At 41.9% G+C, this 26,382-nt stretch overlaps 1 protein-coding gene across 13 annotated transcripts in view; it reads right to left on the bottom strand.

The window, feature by feature from the left end:
• ZNF385D (zinc finger protein 385D) overlaps positions 1-26,382 on the bottom strand; it is a 589,542-nt gene that overhangs the window by 156,472 nt on the left and 406,688 nt on the right. The window contains exon 1 of one of the 13 annotated variants that reach the window (XM_083578082.1): positions 23,522-23,680. The exons of 10 other annotated variants lie outside the window; for them this stretch is intronic. In XM_083578082.1, coding sequence (XP_083434208.1) covers positions 23,522-23,567 — 46 coding nt within the window. In that variant the 5' untranslated portion in view covers positions 23,568-23,680. Of the gene's footprint in view, positions 1-23,227; positions 23,681-26,382 lie in introns of those variants that run through there. 2 more of the 13 variants (XM_083578084.1, XM_083578083.1) reach the window with 2 other exon arrangements.

Raw genomic sequence — 26,382 nt, 5'->3', positions numbered from 1 at the left:
ACAAAAACAAGACATTTACAAAAATGACGGGTTTCTGTTCCTTCAGTTATGCCCTGCTGCAAGCATCAAATGACAAGCTTTGTCACTATTCAATTCTGGCCATATAACAACTCTTTCTTCTCCTGTAAAGCAGTAAGAAGTTATGTATTCAGAGAAAATTCATACAAAAGCGTTTCATGAACAGATGTTAATATAATATTGCTACACATATTCATGAGTAGCTAAGTGCAAAAACGACTGATATAAGAATGAGTGTGTGTGTGTGTGTGTGTGTGTGTGTGTGTGTGTGCGCATTTGAGTACCTATGAGGTATGTAACACAGCAGGCTAAAGTGAAAAAGTATAGGTACTTCCCCTTTCCTTTATCTCTGCCCCATCAAAATACATTACAATATTATCATTTCCTTTTCCAACAGCTTTCACCTTAACCAATAAGATTCTATATTCTGTAGCCAAGCCCCCCTCCAGCATTCTCAATACCAGTTTTACTACATATACTATGTGGATTGGATTGGATATCTGCATGCAGTCTCGTGCAGAATACTAACCTTTGTAGAATTAAATGGTTTGGGGGCTTTATTTACTAGGAAGTGCCATAAAACCTGCAAAATTTCCATACTGAATTCATGTGAAATCCATCTTTCTGAAACCTTTTACAACTTGGCTTTCCAGTCCAGAAATGCTTGAGGTGTATAGGAATAACAACATAATTGAATCAAGTTAAAATCATGATTAAAACTATAAAACATGGTAAACATTAAAAACCAAGACTATGATAGTGCAAAGCTGCATGTGCACTTGGAAGAGAGCTAGATGTGCAATCAAATGTGCCGTTAACATTTTTTGCTCTGTTTTACATTGAAAAAATGCCTTGTATATTCAACCATGCATGTTACTCTGGCTGTGTATGCAGGTCTCCCCACCAACAGCTTTGCCATACTGTGGTGTATTCAACGCACTAAATTGATATATAGGTATTGATATCAAAGTGCCCCGAAGCTTGACAAAATGGAAAGCCTTTTAAGTGTCACTCAAGCTATGGATCTATTGTGCCTTTTAAGGGAGAGAATTCCAGCGCAGGCAAGACTTCAGATATTTAGAGGGGGAAGCAAATCTCACTGAAAGGTCCAAAGGCCTGCTCTTGGATATGCTGAAGTTTAGATTGCAGGGAAAAAAAGTTCCACTGCCTTTCCATCACATTTTTTCATATATTTTTTTCAACTGGCAGTGCTCATACCATTTCAGTTGAAAAGCACTACTCCTGAAAAATAATCACAGATAGTTTGATACACAGGATATGGAAAGATTTTTTAATTTAGATTTTTTGTGGTACTCTGCTCCACATGCCAAAGAAAATTAATCTCAGAAAGGGAACCTTGCTGAATCTACAGATCTTAGCAAAGCGGAGAATAAATGGGAGAAGGGGCTTCAAGATATTTAAGGTAGTGTGCAAGCAATATTAACCAACTTTGTAAAAGCGCACAGGATGATGACACAAATGACGAAAAGAGCAATAGGAGTCTGCCCTGGTGTTGAGATTTTCAGGGAAAGCCATTCTCAATGTCTTGTTACCAGGATGGATGCAATGATGCTGGAAAAGAGCCCTCTTTGTGGTGGGGCCTCACTTGTAGACTGCCCTCCCTCTGAGATGTGGTTGATGTGACTTCTTTTCAGTGCCAACTTAAAATATATCTATTTAGCCAGGCATTTATGTGATGCCAGTTACTTGTGTTCTGCAATGGGACGGCCTACAACAGGGGTCAGCAAACTTTTTCAGCAGGGGGCCGGTCTACTGTCCCTCAGACCTTGTGGGGGGGCCGGACTTTATTTTTTTGCGGGGATGAACGTGTCCTATGCCCCACAAATAACCCAGAGATGCATTTCAAATAAAAGGACACATTCTACTCATGTAAAAACACGCTGATTCCCAGACCGTCCGTGGGCCGGATTTAGTAGGCGATTGGGCCACATCCAGACCCTGGACCTGAGTTTGCCTACCCATGACCTACAACATTATGTATCGCTGTATCATGTGTTTATAATCTATGTTTTTAACTGATGTATTTTTATCTGCTCCTGTTCAGTTGTATCTTTAAACTACATTTTTTGTTTGTAACCCACCTGATATCTCAAAATATAAAATAAAATTGCTCTTTAGAATGATACTGATCCAGTTCTACACTTCTGTCCCAATGACTGATGGTGCAGTCCCTTGTAGATCTTTGGCTAATTTGCTGCCATTTATATTTGGACAACATCCATAGAATTTCTCCTTGGATAAAGACAGACGTCAAACAGGGAGTGTTACCAGTGCTTTATTATATTCTTTTGACAACTAAATTATACTTTGAACCACAATGATATATGCAGTGCACACAGCTGTTGCGTGTTGCTATGCAAAATCTGTTGCTAACATGTAGAAAAATCAGCATTTTGCTCTGTGTACCCTGCTATTTAAGCTGGGGGGTGGGGGAGCATTCAAATGGCTGCGGTGTTTAAGTACATTAGCACACACATCTTCAAAATCAATAGAAGGAAAGCAAATAAAAGTATCTTTGGCCATGTAGCAGCAGTGCTGACAAAACTGAGAGTAGGTTTTTGTAAGTAAAAAGCTACAATGGAAATAATGCTGAAGAAAAGGGTTGCCATACATCCAGAATTTCCCGGACATAACCGGAATACTGCAGTCGGAAGCAGTGCCTGGGCGGAAATCAGTGAAATGTCTGGGGAAATCCAGACATGTGTCATTTTCGCAATTTCCCTTGAAAAGAGCTCAAAAACATCATTTTTTTTGCGTTTATGCCAGCAACTTTGGGCAAACTTAAAAAAGCTCAACAACTTTTGAGTCCAGATTTTCACGTTTAGAAATATGGCAACCCTACCTAAACACTTAACACAAACTAGGTAAGGTTCACATTTCATCCATAGACCCACTAATTATGTGTTTTGCTATCAATGAGCATTTTGTGCAATGGGTGAAGTTCATGAATAGTTGACAGATGTTGAATCCATAGAAATAGGAGAATAATAAAGCTATTTAAATGCAAGCATATAAACCTAAATTGTTCAGTCTAAGAGGTAGCAGAAAGAAGTATACTTGGCTTTGTCTTGTTCGGCCTACTCAACAACAAACTACTTCCTCTTAATGACCCACATAGCGATGAGCTCAAACACAAATGCTGCCTAAGGATATTGAATAGATCAAACACTTCAGAGAAAACTTTTAACCACGTTACTTTCATCATCTTTCTCTCTCCAAACAATCTTCAGATATAGCAAGAAAATACTTCTCCATCAGCATAAGATTCTGAAAACAAGCGTGAAGGATTAACTAAAAATTAGGTGCACTCCTTTCAGAGATGTGACTTCTTGGGAAACAGGGATGGGGTGATGTGACTGCATTTGAAGCAGAGGAGACTGAAAAGCAAACTCCTCAGTGTGTTTGCAAATGGAAAGGACCAAATCCCAATCAAATGGGCTCAAAATCTGAAATCCAATAAAATGTCTTAAAGTAATGTCCCACTGTCAATAGCCTGTTCTGTAAAGTTATTGGTCTTGTGAGAGGGAACCGAGAAAGCCCCAGTAAATGAGCTGCAGTCCAGGTGATTTTCCGCACAATGCTTGTGGAGTTTAATTTTCACACAATGCACAAAAAGGATGTACTTCGTTTTTACAGAGCTGACAAAGAACTTCTTTGATAAAGTCATGAAATGGGAAAGCTTGACAATCCAGGTGTACCACATACAGACAGACCAACCCTCCAAGTATCCCTATTTTCCAGAGATAATCCTGGATTTATAGAAGCTGTCCCAGTTTCTGATTTGATCCCAGAATGTCCCACTTTTCCTTAGGACATCCCTAGTTTCATCAGAGAAATTATGGTGGGTTGGTGGGTATCCAACATTGAAGCCATCTGAAGGCAGCCCTGTACAGGAAAGTTTTTTTAATGATTTATTATGCTTTTATATATATTGGAAGCCACCCAGAATGGCTGGGGCAACCTAGTCATACAGGCAGGGTTTGTTTGTTTGTTTGTTTGTTTGTTTGTTTGTTTGTTTGTTTGTTGAATAGGGTGTCCCTATTTTCATCAGAGAAATGTTGGAGTGTATGCACAGAGATAGAGAGACAGAGTGCTCTTTGCAGAATTTCAATACGGTCTTCATGCAAAAAACTAGATTAGAATGAGAATGCTCAAAACAGTTTAGTGTTTAGAAAGTACAAAATGGCTAGGTAAAATAAGTGTTTCTGGTTTGGTTTTCTTTAAACTACCAGGATGTGCAGATAATCTGCCCTAATCTACCAGGACTTTTATTTTACAATGATATATTGTAACTCTGCTGGTGTTGACAAATATCTCAGACTATCGCAGACCTTGGTTCTAGCTGATTTAACTCATATAAGGGGGCATATAATGATGGTTACATGTGCATTTTTTTGACACAGTGGTGAAGAAAAAAATATCAAAGGAAAAACTAGATGTGATTGAATGTATGATCCAGTCACTTGGACAAGTGTGTCCACAAGCTGAAAACCTAAGAAGTCAAATTTACAAGCTTCCCTCCCACCTCTGTAGTGAGACCTGAGTGGCTCTTTTAGGTAGAGGTGAAATTGGGAAGGGATTTGAAACCCCTTGTCAGTTTCACCTCTGCAGTGATGGAGCTTCTCTCCACTGGCAGGTGGGAAGAAAGCTTGTCAGTTCTGCTGCTGCTGTTTGCAGCCTTTTTGTGCGAACTGGATAATGCACACTTAGTGCTGAAAATGTAAGTCATGGAGCCACGAATTTGCATATGTAAAATACAAGCATGCATTTGCCAGCTCTCTCATAACACACGTCCATGTGTACAACCACTCTTTCATGTCTTAAACCAGAGTGTTGTTTGGAAAAGTAAGGATATCCATGACTCCCTATGGGCATTCTGACATTATGTCAGAATCATGGTGAATTCTGCAGAAATAAAGTCATTAGTATCACATATCTCTAGTTCTCTCTTCTTTGCACCGGACCCAGGTATCGCTCTCACACTCTGTGGGGCTGCAGGGTGGGGTTTACTAACAGGCAAACTAAGTCTCTCCCTTGAGCCACAATTTTTTTAGGGGCTTGAAATAGTTGAAGAGGAAAAGGTCACGTCAATCAGGCAATCCACCTTAGCAAATAAGCACTTATGATAAATTCAGTATAAGAGTACCCTTGCCAGTCAAAGAAAAAAAAAACCACATGGAGAAACATCTCTTTTTTTACACTGCCACAGTAAGAATTCATTTCAGCTAGCAAGCCCAGGAGAGTGAGGTGTTAGGAAAGTCCCTACTTTTCAAAGAAACACTGTGCATTTGTTTAAAAAGATTCTATTAAATGTGATTGTAAGTTGGCTCTGATAGAAGCAGACAATAGGCTATCCAGGCGAAAAACCACAAGTAAGACACTAGCCTAGCTGAAACTTTACACAGCCTGAGTGTGGCTCCCATACGCCTTTAAAATGCCCCAGGAAAGTTATGGGTCACCCTTAGTTTGCACAGAGAACACTGCCTCAGCTTATATCTGCATTATAGTCCATCATCCCAACACTTTGTGTTGCCTCGTATCAATTTTCCATCAAACAAATATTGCTCACCAGACAGTTCCAAAGTGGCACTTTTAAGTTAACTCTGCTCTGATGGGAAGACATTTCTTCCTAGTTTAAACAATGCAAACTTCAAATACTAAAAGAAAATGGAAAGGGATTGAGTGGGAGACCTTGTCTCTGAATACTTCCAGCTCCCTCTTGAAAGCAGGGGTTGTGTAGTTGTTCTTTCAGCTGTGTCACAATCTCTTTTAGATTACCAGCAAACACAGGTAACAATTTGAAGCGAAAAAACCAGATTCCAAGTGAGCATATAGATCTGGTAGGACGGTCCCAAAAGGGCTTGACGAATTGAAATGAGTTCAATACTAGCAAAATATAATTGCTACTCGAAAGTTGGCAGCTATATTGTAAAGTAGGTTAACCTTGAATGCTTAAACATGTGCTGGTGACTGATGAGTGTTTACCATAGAGAAACACACATATGCATACAAGTGCATGGGTGCTTGTAGTATCTGCTACATCTACCACATACCCATTACCAACAAGAAATGTGGGTATGCCCACCATGGGAAGATACCACAGATAAGTGGGTAGCCTTATGCTCGTAATGAAGATGAGTTATTGCATTTCTGAGATGTGCTGGTAAAAAGCAGATCCCACCCCTCTGGATTAATTTTGACAGGTGGTCAAGACTGCCCACCTCTTAATCACCTGACATTTTCATTATATCAGATGACTGGCAGGTAGCCAGCCCTACCCACCTATCAAAGTTGACCCATGGGGTGGAAGAAGATAAAGATCTGGCCCACCCCTGACTTATATGGTAAGAGAGACTCAAGGCAACTATAAAAAAATTAAGGTACAAAATATAAAACTAAGCAACAGGTACAACACAAATACAGTGGTACCTTTGTTCTCAAACTTAATCCATTCTGGGAGTCCGTTCGACTCCCAAAATGGTTCGAAAACCAAGGTACAGCTTCCGATTGGCTGTAGGAGCTTCCTGCACTCTATCGGAAGCCGTGTTGGACATTGAGCACCCGAAAAACATTCGCAAACTGGAACACTCACTTCCGGGTTTGCGGCGTTCAGGAGCCGATTTGTTCGGGAGCCAAGCCATTCGGGAACCAAGGTACCACTGTACTTTTAATACCCTAAATGCAGCAGCTGGTCAAAAATGCCCAGCAGAAAAATAACTTGTAAGACTCAGCAGATACTATCAAAAACCATCAAACGCTGGGAAGTAGAGGATGTTTGCACTCAGCAAAAATATGTTGCTGTTAATGGTAAGTTTCTCCATGTCAAAGTCATTAACTACTAGATATTCACTTAGAAAACACGTTCAGGTTTTTTTGCTTTTTGCTTTTTTAAAAGATCCATCACTTATGGGAATATTTATAGATTATAATTTTCAGTAGGGGTCACACCAAGCCTTATGAGGTCCCTCTCCGAGGGTCTTCTGCTGGTTCCTTCATTGTGAAAAGGGAAGTTACAGGGAACCAGGCAGAGGGCCATCTCGGTAGTGGTGCCCTCCCTGTGGAACACCCTCCCTTCAGATGTCAAGATAAAGAACTATACAACTTTTAAAAGACATCTGAAGGCAGCCCTGTATTGGGAAGCTTTTAATGTTTGATGCTTTATTATGTTTTATATATTTGTAAGCTGCCCAGTGTTCCACAAGGCTTGACGATTCCTCAGACTTTCTTGTGAAGCAAGGTGGAGTCCCTGGGGCAATGGAAGCACATGGTTTTAAGATTACAAATGAAAAATCAGGAACTACATATTTCCATTTAAAAGTACAGTTCCCAGGCTCCTCTGCAACAGTGGATGGTCTCTGCACACTCTTGAGCCTCTGTTGCTCTAGGAAACTAATAATTTAAGGATTAAATCTCTGCAGTTATCAAATAACATTTAAGCCATTTGGGAGGACGACGCACCAGTCATAAAAAAAGTACTGAGGAAGATCTCCCATGGGTATCTTTCTAAGCTTCCTTGGACTCGGCAACCTCACAGAAAATTTCAACCTTCTCTGAGAAAGCTCAGAAAATCCAATTCAATCCAGAGGTAGCTCATCACTAGTTTTCAAGCTGCTGCTTAGTGCTAAGAATAGACTCTACATCTTAGATTATTTTTAAGAAACTCAAAATTTGGATATTGACTTTGATTTTGAGATCCAAGTTCCAAAAGAACATGGGCATAAGTGGCATAGTTTACATTTCAGATTCAAGTAGGGCATTTTGAAGCACAACCCAACTTTCTTTGGCTATCACCACTAGTGTGAAATTCTGTAAAAGTCACTGGCAATCAGTGCAGACAGTACTGAGATAAAAGGGCCATTGCTCTAACTCTGTGTAGGGCAGTTTCTTAGGCCAACTGCCCTATGAATGCCAGGCAAACCAAACAAATTGTTTTCTGTTCTTCCTTCACATCTCAAATGATGTAAACCTAGCATAGCTACTGATTCATGTAAACAGCAGGTTTTGCAAAAAGCTTAGGACTGAATGGACCTGAAGACAGAATTCTTCTGCCAAACACACTGTGATATAAATAATTGGTTTTCATACTCCACAAGCTTTAGGTGTTAAAGTCACATGAATCTGAACAAATATAATTGATAGATTAAATAAGGTAATGAATACATATTTATATATAGAAATATATCTTCAATATCCTTACTCTGGGTCGTATGGGTACATTAAGGCTGTTGCAAAATATATCCGTGTATGTGTTCTGAAAAGACTTTAGAAGCGTATCATGGTGAGGTTTGTAAAGTTGAGCAATGTAAGAGATTTTTTTTTCTATTTGCAGTAATCCCTTCCTTCCTAATGGGTCTTCTTATGACTTGATCCTAAGATTGGCTTGCACCAGCAAGTGAGTGTAGTTCTTCTAATTGTTCTACCACCACAAAGTCCTAGAACATGACATTCTGGTACCAACGGAATGTGGTGTTGGTGGTGTAAACAAATGATCTTACCATATTCTGTAAAAACAACTACAACAAAACACCACCCCCAGTGATGCAACTACCAGAGCAATGCCCATAAGATTTAGGTTGTTATAAGTTGTTCAACTGCAGGTAAGTTCATGTAGGCACACAGCTGGAGAGTTTGTTGTTTCCAGCTGCAGCGTTTGCCAATAATGCTAGAACAGTCCTAGAACAATATGCTTTTCATCTAATAGTCAAATCCTTGACAGAATAAATGCTTTTGATAAATGGCGAGCCTTGACAGAAAGTGACTGGATTGGCTTCCACAGGCAATGTTGACAAACAATAACCCATTTGCTAAACACTGGACTGTAGAGATTATAGTGGCTCCGATTTGTGCTGAGTAGTGACTCAGCTAAGTGAAAACAAAAATCCAGGGATCTTGAATGCTCTGCCAAGGTAAGTTGCTTGCCAATTTTCCTTCTGCATTTACAGCTAAAAATCTTGTCAAAGCTCCACTTTTAAATCTATTGATCCTTACCATAAGGATGGGGTACTGTATTGGAAAACACAAGCATTATCATCTCCTGTCCTCATGAGTTACTACACTCTATAGTAAGCAAGGTCAAGAAGGGGGGGGGGCTTTTTTTCCTGATTGCTTATCCAAAATGTGAAAGCCTTCTCCCCAGGATCTAAAAAAAGATAAACACGTTTCTCGATTTTACACCACTATAGATAGGCCATATTAATCAGATGCAATATAATTTTTTGATTGAAGTAAAGCATATGGATCTGAAAGAGCCCTGCTAAAATATCAACTAGCTCTAAATGTACTGCTAACAGACACCACAGGGTATTCTCGGTATTGTAGCTGGTGTGAATTGCCATTAAAAACCGAAAGACTTTAGGGTGTAAAAAACAATCAATGAGTTGTTCAAACTGCATGTAATAGCCAAGATCCAGATTCTCATGCTATTAGTCACGGTGAATAATACCATTTTCCACAAACACATCAGTTGAAATAGACACAGCTCCATGTAAGACTATTTTGAATGGTTAGCATTTAGCTAACCACACTAGAATTTAGGGTGGAATGTGTTCAGGGCATCAGATATGATTACATTTTAAGGAAGGCACTTTTAAACTGCTTTCTGTCCTGTTGAACTGGATTGTATATACACACACACACACGTACTTAAAAAGTCCTCTTTTAATCTGAGTTTCTCAGGTGTTCTTTTGAAATCTAGTTCAGAGGTGAGATAGCTTTTTCAACCCGAGAACCACATTCCCACTTGGTCAATCGTTTGGGGGCCACATGCCGGTGGTACAGGGGGCCAGAGACAAAAGTAAGCAAAGCAATGAATGTAAATGTGGACTTTTTACAGTTGCTTATCTTCCACGCACACTCACACATCTCTTGGTCATCCACCTAGCCAAGCAAGAGGCATTGGATTTGTTCAAGGACAAATCCAAGCTAGGCAAAACCACTCAAGAGGAGCATGGAGCAGGGCCCGTGAGGGCTGTGGTCTCAGGAGAGTACCAAGAGTCAGACAGAGAAGCCAGGAAGGCCATGTTTGCCCCCCAGGCCTGAGGTCCCCAACCCCAGCAGAAGATGCAGTAGACCCATCTCAGGGCAAATCAGGGCTCCATGGGAACCTAGATGTGCCCTGGAAATGGAGGAGATGATGATTAATTGGAGGAGGCAATGGGGCAGTGAGAATTTTGCACATAGAAGCTCAGAGTTTTCCTACAGAGAGAAGCTTTCCCGGTGATCAGAACTGCTAAGCTTTCAAAACAGGCAAATTTAAATATGTCACATGGGCCCATTTGTGTCAGCTCATAAAGTCACTATCACCCGAAGATAGAGCACTACCTCACTACCAAATCTGTGAACTGCCTCCATCTTGGGGTCAATTGCTATGAAAGCTCTGCCTGTGGCGTTTAATCTGTATTTCACATGCGCAAACAACTGTTTCATGCTGCTGTCATCAAGTGATAAGTATGCCTGTGTGAATCAATTCTACTTGGCAAATTTTTAAAAAAGTGAAAAGAAAAAGAATAGTGGAGCTTCCTGTGATACAACCGTTGGGCAGCTCGCTCAACAGGTCTGTGGCACGTGGGGCTTATACAGGTGCGCTGAAACCTGTCCATGTGTGACTCAGTGTAGGAATTGAAGGAAGCCAGATCTGCATCATCAAACATCCCGGAAAGCCTAAGGCAGAGGACACATTGGCTAGGGCAGTGTATTCCTCACTCCACGCAGCTCTTTGCCACTGTTACTTGATCAAACTCAAATGGAGCTTGTGTTTGTGTTGCTCATGCCGCTCCCATCTGCTCTGGGAGGGCAGAGATATGACTGGAGAAGAAAATAGCTGGTATGGGGAGTGTTTGGTTCTCCTCTATGGTCATTTTCTGCTGTCATTTGCCTTGCCCAAGGACTTGCGTTGACACTGCTTCACTGGACAGCCTAGGTCTGCGACCGAAGGGACAAAGATGAATTGTACCTGCAAAAGCTCCAGGGTGACTTAAATCTAGTGTGGAGCAGAAATGACAAACAGTGCCCAAATCAAAGCACTCTTATCCAGGGTGAGCTACAGTTTAAGAACAGGGAGGGAAATGCTGCTGGACCAGACAAAGGGCCCTTCCAATCCAATGACATGGCCTGGATAGCTCAGTTGGTTAGAGCGTGCTGCTGATAACACCAAGGTTGCAGGTTTGATCCCTGTATAGGACAGCTGCATACTCCTGCATTGCAGGGGGTTGGACTAGATGACCCTCAGGGTCCTTTCCTGCAGGTACAAGGTGATGTACAAATTTAAGAAATAAAATAATAAATAAAACTATACAATTCTATGTTTCTATGTGTTTCCCATGGATGGCTACCTGGCTCCAATAAGCTTCCCAGGAGTTCATTATGGCAGTGGACACACAAGCATGGTTTGTATTCAGTTACACGGTGTCTTGACTTAGTAGTTCATCCATATAGCTGCCACTGCTAATAGACTTATCTTGCATGATTTGGTTTTATTTAAAATGCTATTTAATTTAGGTTTTATGGGCCACTGGGACCATCCTCAGTGCATGTCCCCCAGCCTCAACCCTTTACAGTAGTACCTCGGGTTAAGAACTTAATTCGTTCCGGAGGTCCGTTCTTAACCTGAAACTGTTCTTAACCTGAGGTACCACTTTAGCTAATGGGGCACCCGCTGCCGCCGTGTGATTTCTGTTCTCATCCTGAAGCAAAGTTCTTAACCCGAGGTGCTATTTCTGGGTTCGTGGAGTCTGTAATCTGAAGTGTCTGTAACCTGCAGTGTCTGTAACCCAAGGTACCACTGTTTTTGTTTCAAAGGAAAAACACCAGAACCCCATGGCTGATCTGTCTACACTTAAAAATGCTTCTACTCCAAGTCATTCATCCAAGGGAGGTCCACAGACTTCATTCAGGTGGTCTGCAGCATGCAGTAAATAATTATACATTATAATTGAGACAAGAGGAAGAAAAAAATCATGAAGTGATCTGCCAGTACCCTCAGCCATTTTCAAGTAGGAGAAAACGTTTGGGAACCACAGGTCTGTTGCCATTGCAGGCAAATCTCCTTGCAAGCATCTCAGATTCATACTATGAAGCCTTTATCTCATACCGGCAGTCAAATGTGACTACAGGGGAGGGTTTTTGGTTCAGTGGCAGAGCGAATGCTCTGTATGCAAAAGGTCCTAGGATCAATCCCTGACATTTCCAAGTAGGGATGGAAAAGATTCCTGTCCAATATCTTAGAGAATTGCTGCTAGTCAGTTTATACGGAGCTAGATGGACCAAATGATCTGACATATTATATTGCAAGTTCCTATTTTCCTAACTCTTGGCAGTTATGAAAGCAGAACAAATGTCTTTCAGGTCCTGCTGCATTCAATTTGCTTTTGTTTGGGGTTTTGTTTGTTTTTAAAGTAATTATTTCCATGATAATTATGAAACAATCTTCATGTGAAGTTTTTTGGAAGCAGCTACCATTCTAATGTGGGTCTGAAACAGCATTGAATCTTTACAAAATTGTGCTGTTGATAATTGCGGTGCCTGCTAGTGGTAGCTAGACATTTTATTCATTCGTTCGTTTTACATTATACTGCTTTTCTAGGAAAATACTTCAGGATGGTTTCTATGTTCTCCCTAATGGGCAATGTTTGGACAAATGAATGAAATCATCTACATGCTGATGTAGAAATCTTTGCAAATTACATTTTGTCACATCTTGTGGTGACTTCTATGACTGCATATGCCGGAAACTAGTTACTGAAAGCAGTGTTGTTGTTGTTTAGTCGTTTAGTCGTGTCCGACTCTTCGTGACCCCATGGAACAGAGCACGCCAGGCACTTCTGTCCTCCACTGCCTCCCGCAGTTTGATCAAACTCATGCTGGTAGCTTAAAGAACACCATCCAACCATCTCATCCTCTGTCGTCCCCTTCTCCTTGTGCCCTCCATCTTCCCCAACATCAGGGTCTTTTCCAGGGAGTCTTCTCTTCTCATGAGGTGGCCAAAGTATTGGAGCCTCAGCTTCACGATCTGTCCTTCCAGTGAGCACTCAGGGCTGATTTCCTTAAGAATGGATAGGTTTGTTGTTCTTGCAGTCCATGGGACTCTCAAGAGTCTCCTCCAGCACCATAATTCAAAAGCATCAATTCTTCGGCGATCAGCCTTCTTTATGGTCCAGCTCTCACTTCCATACATCACTACTGGGAAAACCATAGCTTTAACTATACGGACCTTTGTTGGCAAGGTGATGTCTCTACTTTTTAAGATGCTGTCTAGGTTTGTCATTGCTTTTCTCCCAAGAAGCAGGCGTCTTTTAATTTCGTGACTGCTGTCACCATCTGCAGTGATCATGGAGCCCAAGAAAGTAAAATCTCTTTCTGCCTCCATTTCTTCCCCTTCTATTTGCCAGGAGGTGATGGGACCAGTGGCCATGATCTTCGTTTTTTTGATGTTGAGCTTCAGACCATATTTTGCACTCTCCTCTTTCACCCTCAATAAAAGGTTCTTTAATTCCTCCTCATTTTCTGCCATCAAGGTTGTGTCATCTGCATATCTGAGGTTGTTGATATTTCTTCCGGCAATCTTAATTCCGGCTTCGGATTCATCCAGCCCAGCCTTTCGCATGATGAATTCTGCATATAAGTTAAATAAGCAGGGAGACATTATACAGCCTTGTCGTACTCCTTTCCCAATTTTGAACCAATCAGTTGTTCCATATCCAGTTCTAACTGTAGCTTCTTGTCCCACATAGAGATTTCTCAGGAGACAGATGAGGTGATCAGGCACTCCCATTTCTTTAAGAACTTGCCATAGTTTGCTGTGGTCGACACAGTCAAAGGCTTTTGCATAGTCAATGAAGCAGAAGTAGATGTCTTTCTGGAACTCTCTAGCTTTCTCCATAATCCAGCGCATGTTTGCAATTTGGTCTCTGGTTCCTCTGCCTCTTCTAAATCCAGCTTGCACTTCTGGGAGTTCTCGGTCCACATACTGCTTGAGCCTTCCTTGTAGAATTTTAAGCATAACCTTGCTAGCGTGTGAAATGAGTGCAATTGTGCGGTAGTTGGAGCATTCTTTGGCACTGCCCTTCTTTGGGATTGGGATGTAGACTGATCTTCTCTAATCCTCCGGCCACTGCTGAGTTTTCCAAACTTGCTGGCATCTTGAGTGTAGCACCTTAACAGCATCATCTTTTAAAATTTTAAATAGTTCAGCTGGAATACCATCACTTCCACTGGCCTTGTTATCTGCAGTGCTTTCTAAGGCCCATTTGACTTCACTCTCCAGGATGTCTGGCTCAAGGTCAGCAATCACACTATCATACTGAAAGCAGTATCACCAAACAAAATAGGGTTTAAATTCAAATAAAAAAATATGAAGTATAGCAGAGCAAAATTGTGCAGGGTAGGTTACGAGAGAGAGAATTAAAACAGATATTCCTTCCCTTCTGTGCATATGTGTGTGTGTGTTACTAGTTTTAAAAATATTTCTCGCCAAGTTGACCTACAAAGATATGAGCGAAACATATAAAAATGCATAAATACATAACTTTAAGAACTACCAATAACATTATTCCACTGGATTAACAATAGTTAATCCAACAGAACCTAAAATAGTGTGTAAACAGAATATAAACATCACATCAGTAGCCTCCTTAAAATCATTCCCCCAAAAATTGTAGAAAGAAAAGATAGGTCTTGAAGGCTTTCTTCCATATTTATATGGATGTGACCTGCCTTATCAGACCATCAATGAGAAACCCTCTCCCATGTGCCTGCCAATCTTACTGTTCTCATAGGTGGAAAAATAAGCAGAGTAGTGTGGATCATGTTCAGAGATGGCTTTTAAGGCTGATATCAGAAAAGCCTATAGTTCTAGGTTAGAAAGAGCTTTCCATAATCTCCACATTTCTCAGGCCCTCCCTTGGCTATACAGTGGTACCTCTGGTTACAAACTTAATTCGTTCCGGAGATCTGTTCTTAACCTGAAACTGTTCTTAACCTCAGGTACCACTTTAACTAATGGGGCCTTCTGCTGCCTCCGCACCGCCGGTGCGCAATTTCTGTTCTCATCCTGGAGCAAAGTTCTTAACTCGAGGCAGCACTTCCAGGTTGGCGGAGTCTGTAACCCAAAGTGTTTGTAACCCGAGGTACCACTGTATTAGAGAACAGGAGTGTCTGCAGGAATTTTTCCAGGTGTGTGTGTTTGTGAAAAGCAAATTAGAACATTGAAACAGGGAGCACAAAAGCTGAGAATCTGGAGATTATGGTTCACAAAGTGGGATGCAATTTATGTTGGGAAGGAATAATCCATGTTCTGTCCTGAGGTTGAAGACTTGACACCATTCAAGCAAGAAGACAAAATGATAACATGATGGCCATGTTAGGGCCTTCCTTTCACAGAAGGCAGAAAGTGCTCCTAGAGGCCACTCCACAAGGCTTCAATCCAGATTTCCATCAACTCTGCTTAGAATGGAAGTCAAGGCATCTGGAAGGTCTTCTCCAACTGAGCTTGGCTGAGCTCTTCCAGGACAACATAGAAGAAGAAGAAGAAGAAGAAGAAGAAGAAGAAGAAGAAGAAGAGGAGGAGTTTGGATTTGATATCCCGCCTTTCACTCCCTTTAAGGAGTCTCAAAGCGGCTAACATTCTCCTTTCCCTTCCTCCCCCACAACAAACACTCTGTGAGGTGAGTGGGGCTGAGAGACTTCAAAGAAGTGTGACTGGTCCAAGGTCACCCAGCAGCAGCATGTGGAGGAGCAGAGATGCAAACCCGGTTCCCCAGATTACGAGACTGCCGCTCTTAACCACTACACCACACTGGCTCTCAGGGATCCACTCCATCCCTTTTGGAACCTAATCTTAAATCTGCTCTTTTCTGCCTGCATCTTGCCTGAGCTCCTCCATCCTGCTGCCAATTGTTCTAGATTCAAGCCAAAAGCTGCTGTAGAAAAAGCACGGCAGAGGGACCGTTTAGTTGCATAGACACGGCAGGACAGAAGGGCTCAATCCATGGAGCTCCTCTCAGCATGCTTGGCCTTCATGCAAACACATGACCTTTAGCTTCATTTCATGTTTATTCTTTGTATCTCGTCTTGACAAGTAGTATGGTATTGTTAAATATTCTGTAAGATGCTTTGAACACTACTTGAGCTAACAAAAATTAATGGAGATCCAAGGACTAGCATAGATAGTGTACAAGCGTATGTGGGATGAATAAATTGTGAATGAGTTGGAGGCAGGAGGGGGAAACCGCATGCTCTCCAATATTTCTCTGATGAAAATAGGAACATCCCATAATGATCGTTTTACTATTTCTACCCCACACATCTTATTGGGTCCCCCCAGCACTCTGGGCAGCTTCCAATATATGTATATAAAAACATAATAAAACATTAGACATTAAAAAAAACTTCCCTATACAGGGCTGCCTTCAGATGGCTCAGGAGTTATGTAACTCCATACCCTCCAACATTTCTCCAATGAAAATTTGTTGTTGTTGTTTAGTCGTTTAGTCGTGTCCGACTCTTCGTGACCCCATGGAGCAGAGCACGCCAGGCACTCCTGTCTTGCCTGTGCTCCTCCTCTATTATTTAGTCATTTAGTCGTGTCCGACTCTTCGTGACCCCATGGACCAGAGCACGCCAGGCACTCCTCTCTTGCCTGAGCTCCTCCTCTATTTTCCAATGAAAATAGGGACATCCTAAGGATAGGGGGTACATTCCAGGATCAAATCAGAAACTGGGACAGCTTCTCTAAATCAGGGGTGTCCCTGGAAAATAGGGACACTTGAAGGGTCTGGAACTGCTTCTGACATACCCAAACACATGACAAAACAGAGGGCAGTAAAAACTGGGGAAAGCAGTCCCAAACAACACAGGGAACAGCAATATTTTTGTAGCAACATCTCCAAAATTAATTTCATACAACCAGGCTGCAGTTTCAAATATTTGTTAGGCAACCATTGTGTTCCAACCAGGCTGACCTGTGCTCCAATGCCCTTCCATATAACGAGGTTAATGAGGCAACTGAGTGAAGCATCTTTTCATACACAGCCCTAGCAATTTGATTTGAGGGCTTCGGGTCTTGGGTATTTTTGTCCAGAATAAGGTCTCTTATTCTCCTCTTAAGGCTGCCACTCATCTGTGAAATTCAGTTGTAACACTAATCTTTGCAGCAATTTATATGTAATAGCCCATTTCTTAAAAAGCAAGGCAATACAGTTCTTACTGAATGTTAAGAGCATTTCACAGTCTAATGTAAAATGCAAATATTTTCTTCTCAAGGTCAGATATCTGAGCAAATATGAGTTGTGATCTCCTTCACAGTATTTTGTTTAAAGGAGATATGCCATTGCGGATATATTGAATAATCTGTAACAATTAAAGGATTACTAAAATGAGGAATGACTACCAAGTATATCACAGATTATATATATATACTGGACATACACAAATTAGAAACATAAACCAAAATACTATTCACTTTCAATATATATTACTGTACATGAGGGCTTTTTTTTCAGCCAGAACTTGCCGGAACTTAATTCCAGCACCTCTCAGGTGAGCGCCATTGCCGTTCCAAGAGAACGAGGAAGGTGTTCATGGTGAGTTCTGGAACCTCTTTTTCTAGAAAAATAACACTGCTGTACATAACAGTCAATGCCCATCGCATAATCCTATGGAAGGATAATGGTTAACATTATGAGCTATGTGCCCTGAAATCATGGGTTCAGATTTCCGTTTTACTCGTGAAGTCACTTTAAGGAGGCCATTGTTTCTTCAGCCTCTGGAAAACAGTAAGAAGGAATTAATAATACTGGTCTACCTTACAAAGGCTGAAGGAAGGTTTCATGAAACAATATACCGGTATGTGGAAAAACTTTAATCCCTAAGGAGCATTACTGTATAAGTACTGCTAACTATAATTTTATGCATAGTACCATTAGTAGTACTAATAGCATAATGGTTTCCAGTTGGGAGTGGGGAAGTATATTATGGCATGTGGTGCTAATGACAGTTGTAAGAAATTTCCTTAAGAAAAATACAGCTCTTCACTATCACATTTTGTTTGAATAAATGTTTCAAGTTAGAAGCCACTGTGAAGCATGAAACTGTCAATTAATATGTTTGAGCAATTTTGCCACTTGCAAACAGGTATATTGGGAGTGCCTATTATCAAAAGAATGCATGTAACTTATCTTTTAAACAAACCTCCCATATTTTCATAAAATTCCTGCAGCCAAAGAAATGTCCAATAAACAAGCATGTGATATGTCCACAACACTTTGTAAGCAGAAGATACTACAGGAATTTGTAATGTTTCTGCTTGCTAATGATTCTTCCACAAAATGCTTTCTCCCTGTTTATGTATTTATCTACCCCCTATTTCAGAATACACACTTTACATTTTGCAATATGAAACATGCCAAGGGGTATATTTTTGAATTTCATGATTCTCCAACTTGATTCTCTTCAGAAACATTCTTCTTTCGCAATCAACATCCATTATGTATTAACAGCCCAGTTTTATTGCTTACGCTGATTGTAAAATACTGTGCAGTGAACAGCTCAGTATAAATGGTGTCTGAAAGCATTTTATTTTTTAATGTGTCGTCTTAAAGATTTGCTCTGATTCATTCTTCCATACATGAAGATAAGCAGAACTAGAAAGAGGAGGTTTCGCCTATATATAACCTTCCACAATACACGCTGCAGCTTCTTCTAAACAAATCGGAACTGTTGAAGCACTTTCCATGAAATGGCAAGTGATTTATTTCATATTTCCAATATATATTTTCTTTAAAGTGCCTCTGAGATTTGTGGGGAGGGGGGCATATTTTCTCTCATGACTCATCCACCATGAATTTCTCATTTACGAAACTATGTTAGAAGTAAAAAGTGATATTCAATGAAGGAATATGAAGGCTGACAAGATCATATCCACTACTGTATTCACAACAAGAGAGAACTGGCCCTAGTAACTGCTAAACTGCATGGGAGAATGTGACAGATTTCTCTGCTGCTTCCATTTACAGAGGACCGTGCACTCCCCCAAAACAGATAGGCGCTGATAGATTAAGCACATTGTTGCTATATATTTCGCCGTAAAATACAGAGAGAGACCAGCAAGAGTAATGGAAGCGTCTCAAACATGGCAGTACTGCAGCAAAAACAGTAAGAGGAAAGCATTGCCAGAGTAGGCTGTTCCTCTTGTAGCATCCCTCTTTAGAAGAACATTTCTACAAAATGGGGTGATTTATATACACGCTGCCATCATTCCGTTGCAGAGGTTACAGGATTTTCAGAGCTAGCATGCACAATCATGTAATTGCAGTATTACCGAAGCATTTATTCTGATTGACATCGTGGCTGGCTCACAAACCCCCTCAAAAATGCCTTTTCCTTCAAGCTACATCTCTACTGAGTGCGAGGAAAGAAGCGCATGTTGCATTTAAACCTCAGCAAACTCACATGCCACGGGTGAACCTGGGACCTTGCAATAGTGCTAAATGACGACCCAGGATGGGAGAATGGAGTATACTTTATAATATCGACTGCGCTGTAAGGATAAATATCGGCAGTAGTAGATACTTCATGTCAGATCTATTAAAATAGACGAGGCCTACTGGAAGCAAATGATCTGTCAGTCATAACAGTGTTCCTGCGTGAACCAGAATCTACTGCACAGGAGTAGAGCAAGTCCCCAGGTACCACTTTGTAATATTACCTCCATAGCACTGACAACCACCCACAGTCTTTTTTTAACATGTGGAGAAGGTTCACAGCAGATTCCTTTTCCAGTACTAAATGATTGAGATAATTAACCTAGACAGATGTGCATGGTTTTTTTTTAAAAAAAAACAAATCTAATGTAAAATATGCTACAAATATTACTTGCCAATATTTACATGCTTTAGGCTTGATTCTTGTGAGAGGTTCTATGAGCGCAATATAAACCACATCGGATCATGTAGCGTTTGGTAGGAATGATCTTTGCCTAAGGCCCGGAAGAGGGGCTGCCAGTCAGAACTGGCAATACTGTGCTGGGTGGGGTAGAAGAATGTACTATGCTATATATAGGAGTTAGAGCTGCACATGAGCACAGTGCTCTAATTCCTTATGGCCCATTAATTCATGGGACATACGTAGGACAACATCTTGGCTGATTGTGCCCATGATTAGACACAGAATCATAGAGTTGGAAGGGACTCTGAGGAACACCCAGACCAACCCCCTGCAATCCAGACTAAGGTGAGCAAAGGTCTCATTGAAATCAATGGAACAAGTTAGTCACAACTTAAAACTTCCATTTTATCACATGGTAGCTAAATTCAGCTAGCTCAGTCTGAATCCAACCCACTGAAAATATCATTAAGACAAACAACGTAACAGTCACCCCAATCTCAACAGAGTCAGTGGGAATAGATAATTATGCTGCAATTCCACCAGAAGATCAAAGTGATAAACTCTAGTCATTTGAAAAGATGTATGAAAAGATTATGAAGCCAATCCGCATCTGGTGAGCAGAAAATAAAATGTTATCAATTATAGCACATATCGACTACATGCATGATTTTATTAAGAGATGAAAATGGGTGCCTAAAGGTGAGTTTAGAAAGAGGCTACATACGCACAGGAGCAAATTTCAGCCATGAAAAATGTGCATACAATCGATAGAAATGTTTGGAGCAGGCAGAGAAGGCCGGTTCCTAGCTAGTCTGTTTTCAAGCTTTGAAACGCAGTGGGTGGTATGCTGTACCATAACATTACCCTAATTAGAAGCATTTTAATGGTAGGGCCTAGTAAAGTGAATAAAATATTTACCTGCAGGACAAATTTCCCTGTCTCTTGTAAAACTTTTAACATAGCTTAGCAACACTTTACATAAAGCCACCCAAAAGATGCAGAAGAAAGAAGAAATTTCAAGAGAACTAGCATTGCAGTTTTGCAAACCTACATAAATATATATGCGTGCTTTTCATACATCTATTTTCTAAATATAGTGTGCTTATTATATGCCATTGTTCTCCTGAAGAAAGGGTCCGTGAATGGTGCTCAGCCTTCCGTTTGGTCAAGGCTGTCCAAGTTAAGGCTGTTTCATTCTATTCCTAGCAGGGACAGGTGAGATTATAAGCTTTAGACTTCTGTCAGTATGAACAAGAGACTCTCCACAATAGCTAGAGAAAATCAAGAAAGCAGGATTTAGGCTGTGTGCTCTGAACATGATCTACTACTGAAAAGGAACTCCCTCCCCTATTTGAACCAGAAGGTCAGGAAGAATAAAGTATGCCCAAAAGCTGCCTAACTGCAGTCTTAGTTGCTGAGCCCTCTTAGGTGGCAGATTCCCTATAAAGTGACACGAGGATGCTCCACAATAAATAATTAAAAACTTAAATCAGAGTGTACATCCAGATTAATTTGTGAATGGCTGATCAATGCATCCAGTAAAAGACACTTTGAACAGTGAAACCATGCTGAACAAAACATTAAGCCCTCGGACCCTTATGACACAAGTAAAGGAACATCCCAAAAGATTCATTTTATTCATTACAGAGCAGATGGCTTGCACCTAGTGTCAATGAAACCTGCAGCTGCAGTCATATGTAACATTGATCACAGGTCTTTGCCAAGATCAAAGACACAACTATTGCAAAACTGAGTACAGAGAAATCTATCCTAATAGCTCCCCTAGCAGCACATCTAAGTACCATTATTAAAGGGGACGCCTCCAAGAAGAGAAACATAGGTAGCTGAAATCCCAACTTTTAAAATTGCATATAGGAAAAATACTTTTGCTCATTGAGACCTTCTGGAAAGCACAGAACTGACAATATCAGGTACCGCGACGATAAGAAGAAATTGTTGCTTCCCCACCTCCTCATCTAACGATGTACAAGAATTTAACACTTCCCCTCTTCAACAAGACAAGATTTACAAAGGAATTAAAGTTTTCTGGGAGATGTGCAGACAACTTTCAATACAGGGTACATTTACTGTATTGCTTCAGGGAAATTGGGGAGGTAGCGGAACACTCTATGAAATACTGAAATGAATGAGGATGGCATGTGCTAGCAGAAATAAAAATGGAATTTACTGGAAATGAAAATGGAACTGACATAAACCTAGCAGAATACGCAACGAAGACTTCCTCGAAGTGCCAAGTCAACTCTTGGTTTAATATTTAATGAAAGAAAGCTGCTGACCAGCCCAGGATTCCCCTGCTTTCTAGTTGTACATCACTGAACATCATTCAGCTGCCTTATAAACTCTAGCTTAGTTTCCACGTCAGGATAAGAGGAGATTCCCCCTTTCATGTTCTTAAGACACGAATTCTTTCCTCGCAGCAAGTTGTAGTTTGTATCCTATGGTCTCTGCGAGCTCTCGGCGTTGTAGTGCTAGGCTACTAAACATACACAAACACTTCCGAGCTCCAGCGTGTTTCTCTGCTAGGAGACATGCAGTCAGTTGCGGCTAATAAACCCGAGGAAGCTCTCCCATCGGAACTCAGCGCCGCACAAACATTTCGAACCGCTCCAAGACCTTCCGGAGCCTTCTCAGCCCCCACCATGCGTTCGTTGCCTGGCGCGCTGGGCTGGCAAGATCCAGAGATCTGGGAATCTCTGCGGGAGGGGGGGGGAGTATTCGGTAAAGGAGCCAAGAGCTGCGCCGAGAGAGAAAGGCATTGTGTTTCTCCTCTCTCGGAATCGAAGCGAAAGGGGGCTTTTCTATGGGAATGGCTAAAAATAGTTGCGCAGAGACTTCAGAATCCCAGATCGTGCGGCAATGGCTCGTACATTATGGCATTAAGTTTGCCTCCAACTTCCCACGCTTCGCAAACCTCGCTGCAGATGGCACACAGGTTCATTTTGGGGTGGGGGCGGTGGGGGACGCCAGCGGGGGTGGCGATCCTCGCCGTTAGCCAGAGCTATTTGCGCGTAAACAGAGCGAAGGCACGACGAGCAAAGACAGGCGTGCGGAGCAGCCTGAGACAATGGAATCCTCCTTTGCAACAGCTTGTGTGTTTGCGCGCGTGTGTGTGGTGTGTGTGAATGAAGTGGTCTGGCTTCCCGAAGCAGCGAAATGCACCCACGGAGAATGAGAAAGACACACACACACACACACACACACACACACACACACACACACACACACAACATTCACAGTCCGTCCTGCCGGAGAGAAAGAAGATGCGAGGCACCAGCAGAGAGAGACTTACCAAAATACATTATGTTTCTCATTAACCATGCAGCCAGGATCCGCGCGCTGTGCGTTCAGCATTAGCTCCCGCGCCGAGGTGCTGCGATGCAAAGCGGAGCGAGCCGCTTTCATGCTACTACTACATAGTGTGGAAATTTCCCAGCCTCGGAGAGAGAGAGAGAACAAGAGCGAGAGAGCGAGCAGCGTGAGCCTCCTTGGGATCAGGGCTTTGAAGGCAGTCTTCTTCTCCCTGATACAATCCCTCACTGATTTAGCATTGACTCTCGCTGCATGCTGCACTGCCCATTCTTACTGTAATCTGACTCCTCCTTGTGATGTCCTTGCCGTGCCTGTGACATCAAGGCGAGGAGTACTACACAAAACACATTTCTTCCCTCTTCTCCCCTTTGCGTGGGTTTTCTTGCCAAGACCCCGGGTTGAAAGTAACGCTGCCTCTCGCCAAATCTTATATAGTAAGGCGCGCGCGCACGCACACACACACAGACACACTCACGCTGGCATCAAAGGGAACCACTGACACAGTGTGTTGCAGAAGGGTGGGGTGAGGGCGTGCGAGACAAAGCTGGTATTGTTTTAACATATCTCACCACCGCTAAGGGAATGGTAAGCTCTTAAGTGCTCTGTGTTGGCAGAAGCAGCTCGGTGCCAACGGAGGTGGTGATGAGTGTTGAGTTCTGATGGCAAAGAAAAAGGTGTTGGGGGCTCAAACCTGCCTGGAAGGTCTTACTCACCTGCAACCACAAGCCCACATGAATGGGAACTAACTGTGAATGGGGTAAAAAAAGGGTGGCACTGTGGTCTAAATCACTGAGCTGCTTGGGCTTGCTGATCAAAAGATCAGTGGTTTGAATCCCCATGATGGGGTGAGCTCCCGTTGCTCTGTCCCAGCTCCTGCCAACCTAGCAGTTCGAAAGCACACCAGTGCAAGTAGATAAATAGGTACTGCTGTGGCGGGAAGGTAAACGGCGTTTCTGTGTGATCTGGTTTCCAGCACAGTGTTCCATTGCGCCAGAAGCGGTTTAGTCCTGCTGGCCACATGACCCGAAAAGCTGTCTGTGGACAAACGCTGGCTCCCTCGGCCTGAAAATGAGATGAGTGCCGCAACCCCATAGTCGCCTTTGGCTGGACCTAACCATCCAGGAGTCCTTTACCTTTACTTTAATAGTGAGTGGGAGCAGAAAGGCACTCTGCATATGTTCAGGGTCTGTTGAACATGGCTAAAAGGATAGGAAATTAAGGGCCCAGGTGATAATGTGAGATGGGTGTGACTTGCAACAAAATGTTGCAGTGGGAAGTGTTCCTGTTCATGGTCAGCCAGCTAGCTCCTCTTCCAGAATCCTCACTCCATCATACTCCCCACCCACTCACAGAGCAACCTGTGCCCACTGAGCATGCTCAGTCTTTGCTAGCTGTTCGGGACCCCAGGTTTCCAGTTCCTCCAAGCCTGTTGCTGCCTCATTTCTTGTGCCGAGATGGTATTGTTCTAGCTACATAACAACTCTCACTCTGAGAATGAGTTTAGTATTTGTATATAGGATATGTGAGCCCCAAAGATGCAATCTTGGCAATTCCTTGGCTCATGCTAAACCCAGATTATGCAAATTAAAAGTTCTATCAAAGTTATTTTAAGCAAAGTATTGCATTTCTCCGCCAATCCCAGCTCCAAATGAAATAAACAGTGCTGGCAGTGCATACCATCAAAGTCTTGTGTGAATCACCTCTCTGTCATCACAGTGCCACACACAGATGACGACATAAGCATCGTATTGCCTAATTCTCATAGATTTGTATTGGCAAATCTAATTCCCTTTTAATAAAGAGAAGGGAATAGAGAGATATAATGAGGACCCAGACCTTTCATTGCTTTGCTCAGGATGCAAGCAACAAGAATATGCTAATAGAAGAAGATGGAAGAAGAAGAAGAAGAAGATCTGGTCTTCTTGTCTATAAGAAAAAATGGATGTCTTAGGCCAGTTCACACATGACCTGAGACACTATTGCAACTGACATCTTGGAATGGGGGTAGGCAGCAGTCTCTGGAGACAGAGATCAAAGACACAGATACTAAAATGCACTTGTACTTCTAAGAGGAGGTGCCCCAGGTCAGATGTGATGCAAATTGACAAGGCAGCATGTGGAAGGCTGCACTGCCTATGTCTACAGGATGTTGTTTTTCATTATGATCAATTGTTAATTCCTTGGGTAGCAATATCAGTTTCAGATATGCTGAAGAAAATAAGAGCCCTAAAATTAAAAGTCAAAGCACACGGAAGTACTTATCTTTTAAAAATGGAATCTAATGGGACGAATGCTTTATTCCTTCAGAAAGAGGATTGACAGATATAATACTCTTAAAGCACAACAACTTAGTCCTAAAGGCGCCAATAAAAATAAGCCCTGTTTCATTCCAGCAGTGAAGGAACCACAAACATCTAAAGAGAAGAGAAATCATGGGTGTTGCAGAATCAGCAAGGTAAGGGCCTGCAGTTTATCCTTTTCCTGGTTCGATTGGAGGACTGCAGGGAAGGAAGAGTAGGAGAAGGTATCACACCCATCACTGTATCCAGCAGATAAAGTACGCAGATCCATTAATTTTAAATTCAGATGAGGCAGTGGTACTGTCTAAGCATGAAACAGGTGAGTTTCCACAGAAAGCATACCTTTCCTTTTATCTCAAGTACTGCAGACAAAATATCAGCAAGTTTACGGACACCTAAGGCTGGAAGGGGTTTAAGCAGAAAGTTGTTCCTTCAGCCCCTCAACATCATATGCAGGTGCATTCCCCAAATTATTTTTTTGAAGAGAACCCAGAAATAAAGAGCCTTCTAGGTGCAGGTCAAAGCACCTCCTTGCACTGCTTTACACAGAAGCAAACCCCACCCACAAGGTGTCCACAGCCCTGTCTTGGAGGAATCCATCCCTTTGTTCTAGATCAGTGCCTCCCAACCTCTGCCCACCACAGACCACTTGGAGATTGCTGAGGGTCTTGATGGACCACTTAATTTTTATCCTTGTTGCAACAGTTGTAATGCACTGTTCTAGATGCTGTACAGTTTTTCATTGTGTTTTTACAGGCATGCCACAAACTACCTGAATGAAGCTCATGGACCACCAGTGGTATGCAGACCATAGTCTGGGAACCCCCGTTCTAGA

The sequence above is a fragment of the Podarcis filfolensis genome, assembly GCF_964270895.1.
Source record: "Podarcis filfolensis genome assembly, chromosome: 12".
Lineage (NCBI taxonomy): Eukaryota > Metazoa > Chordata > Lepidosauria > Squamata > Lacertidae > Podarcis > Podarcis filfolensis.
Note: the sequence above shows the minus strand (reverse complement) of the source record. Positions and strands in the feature narration are given on the sequence as shown.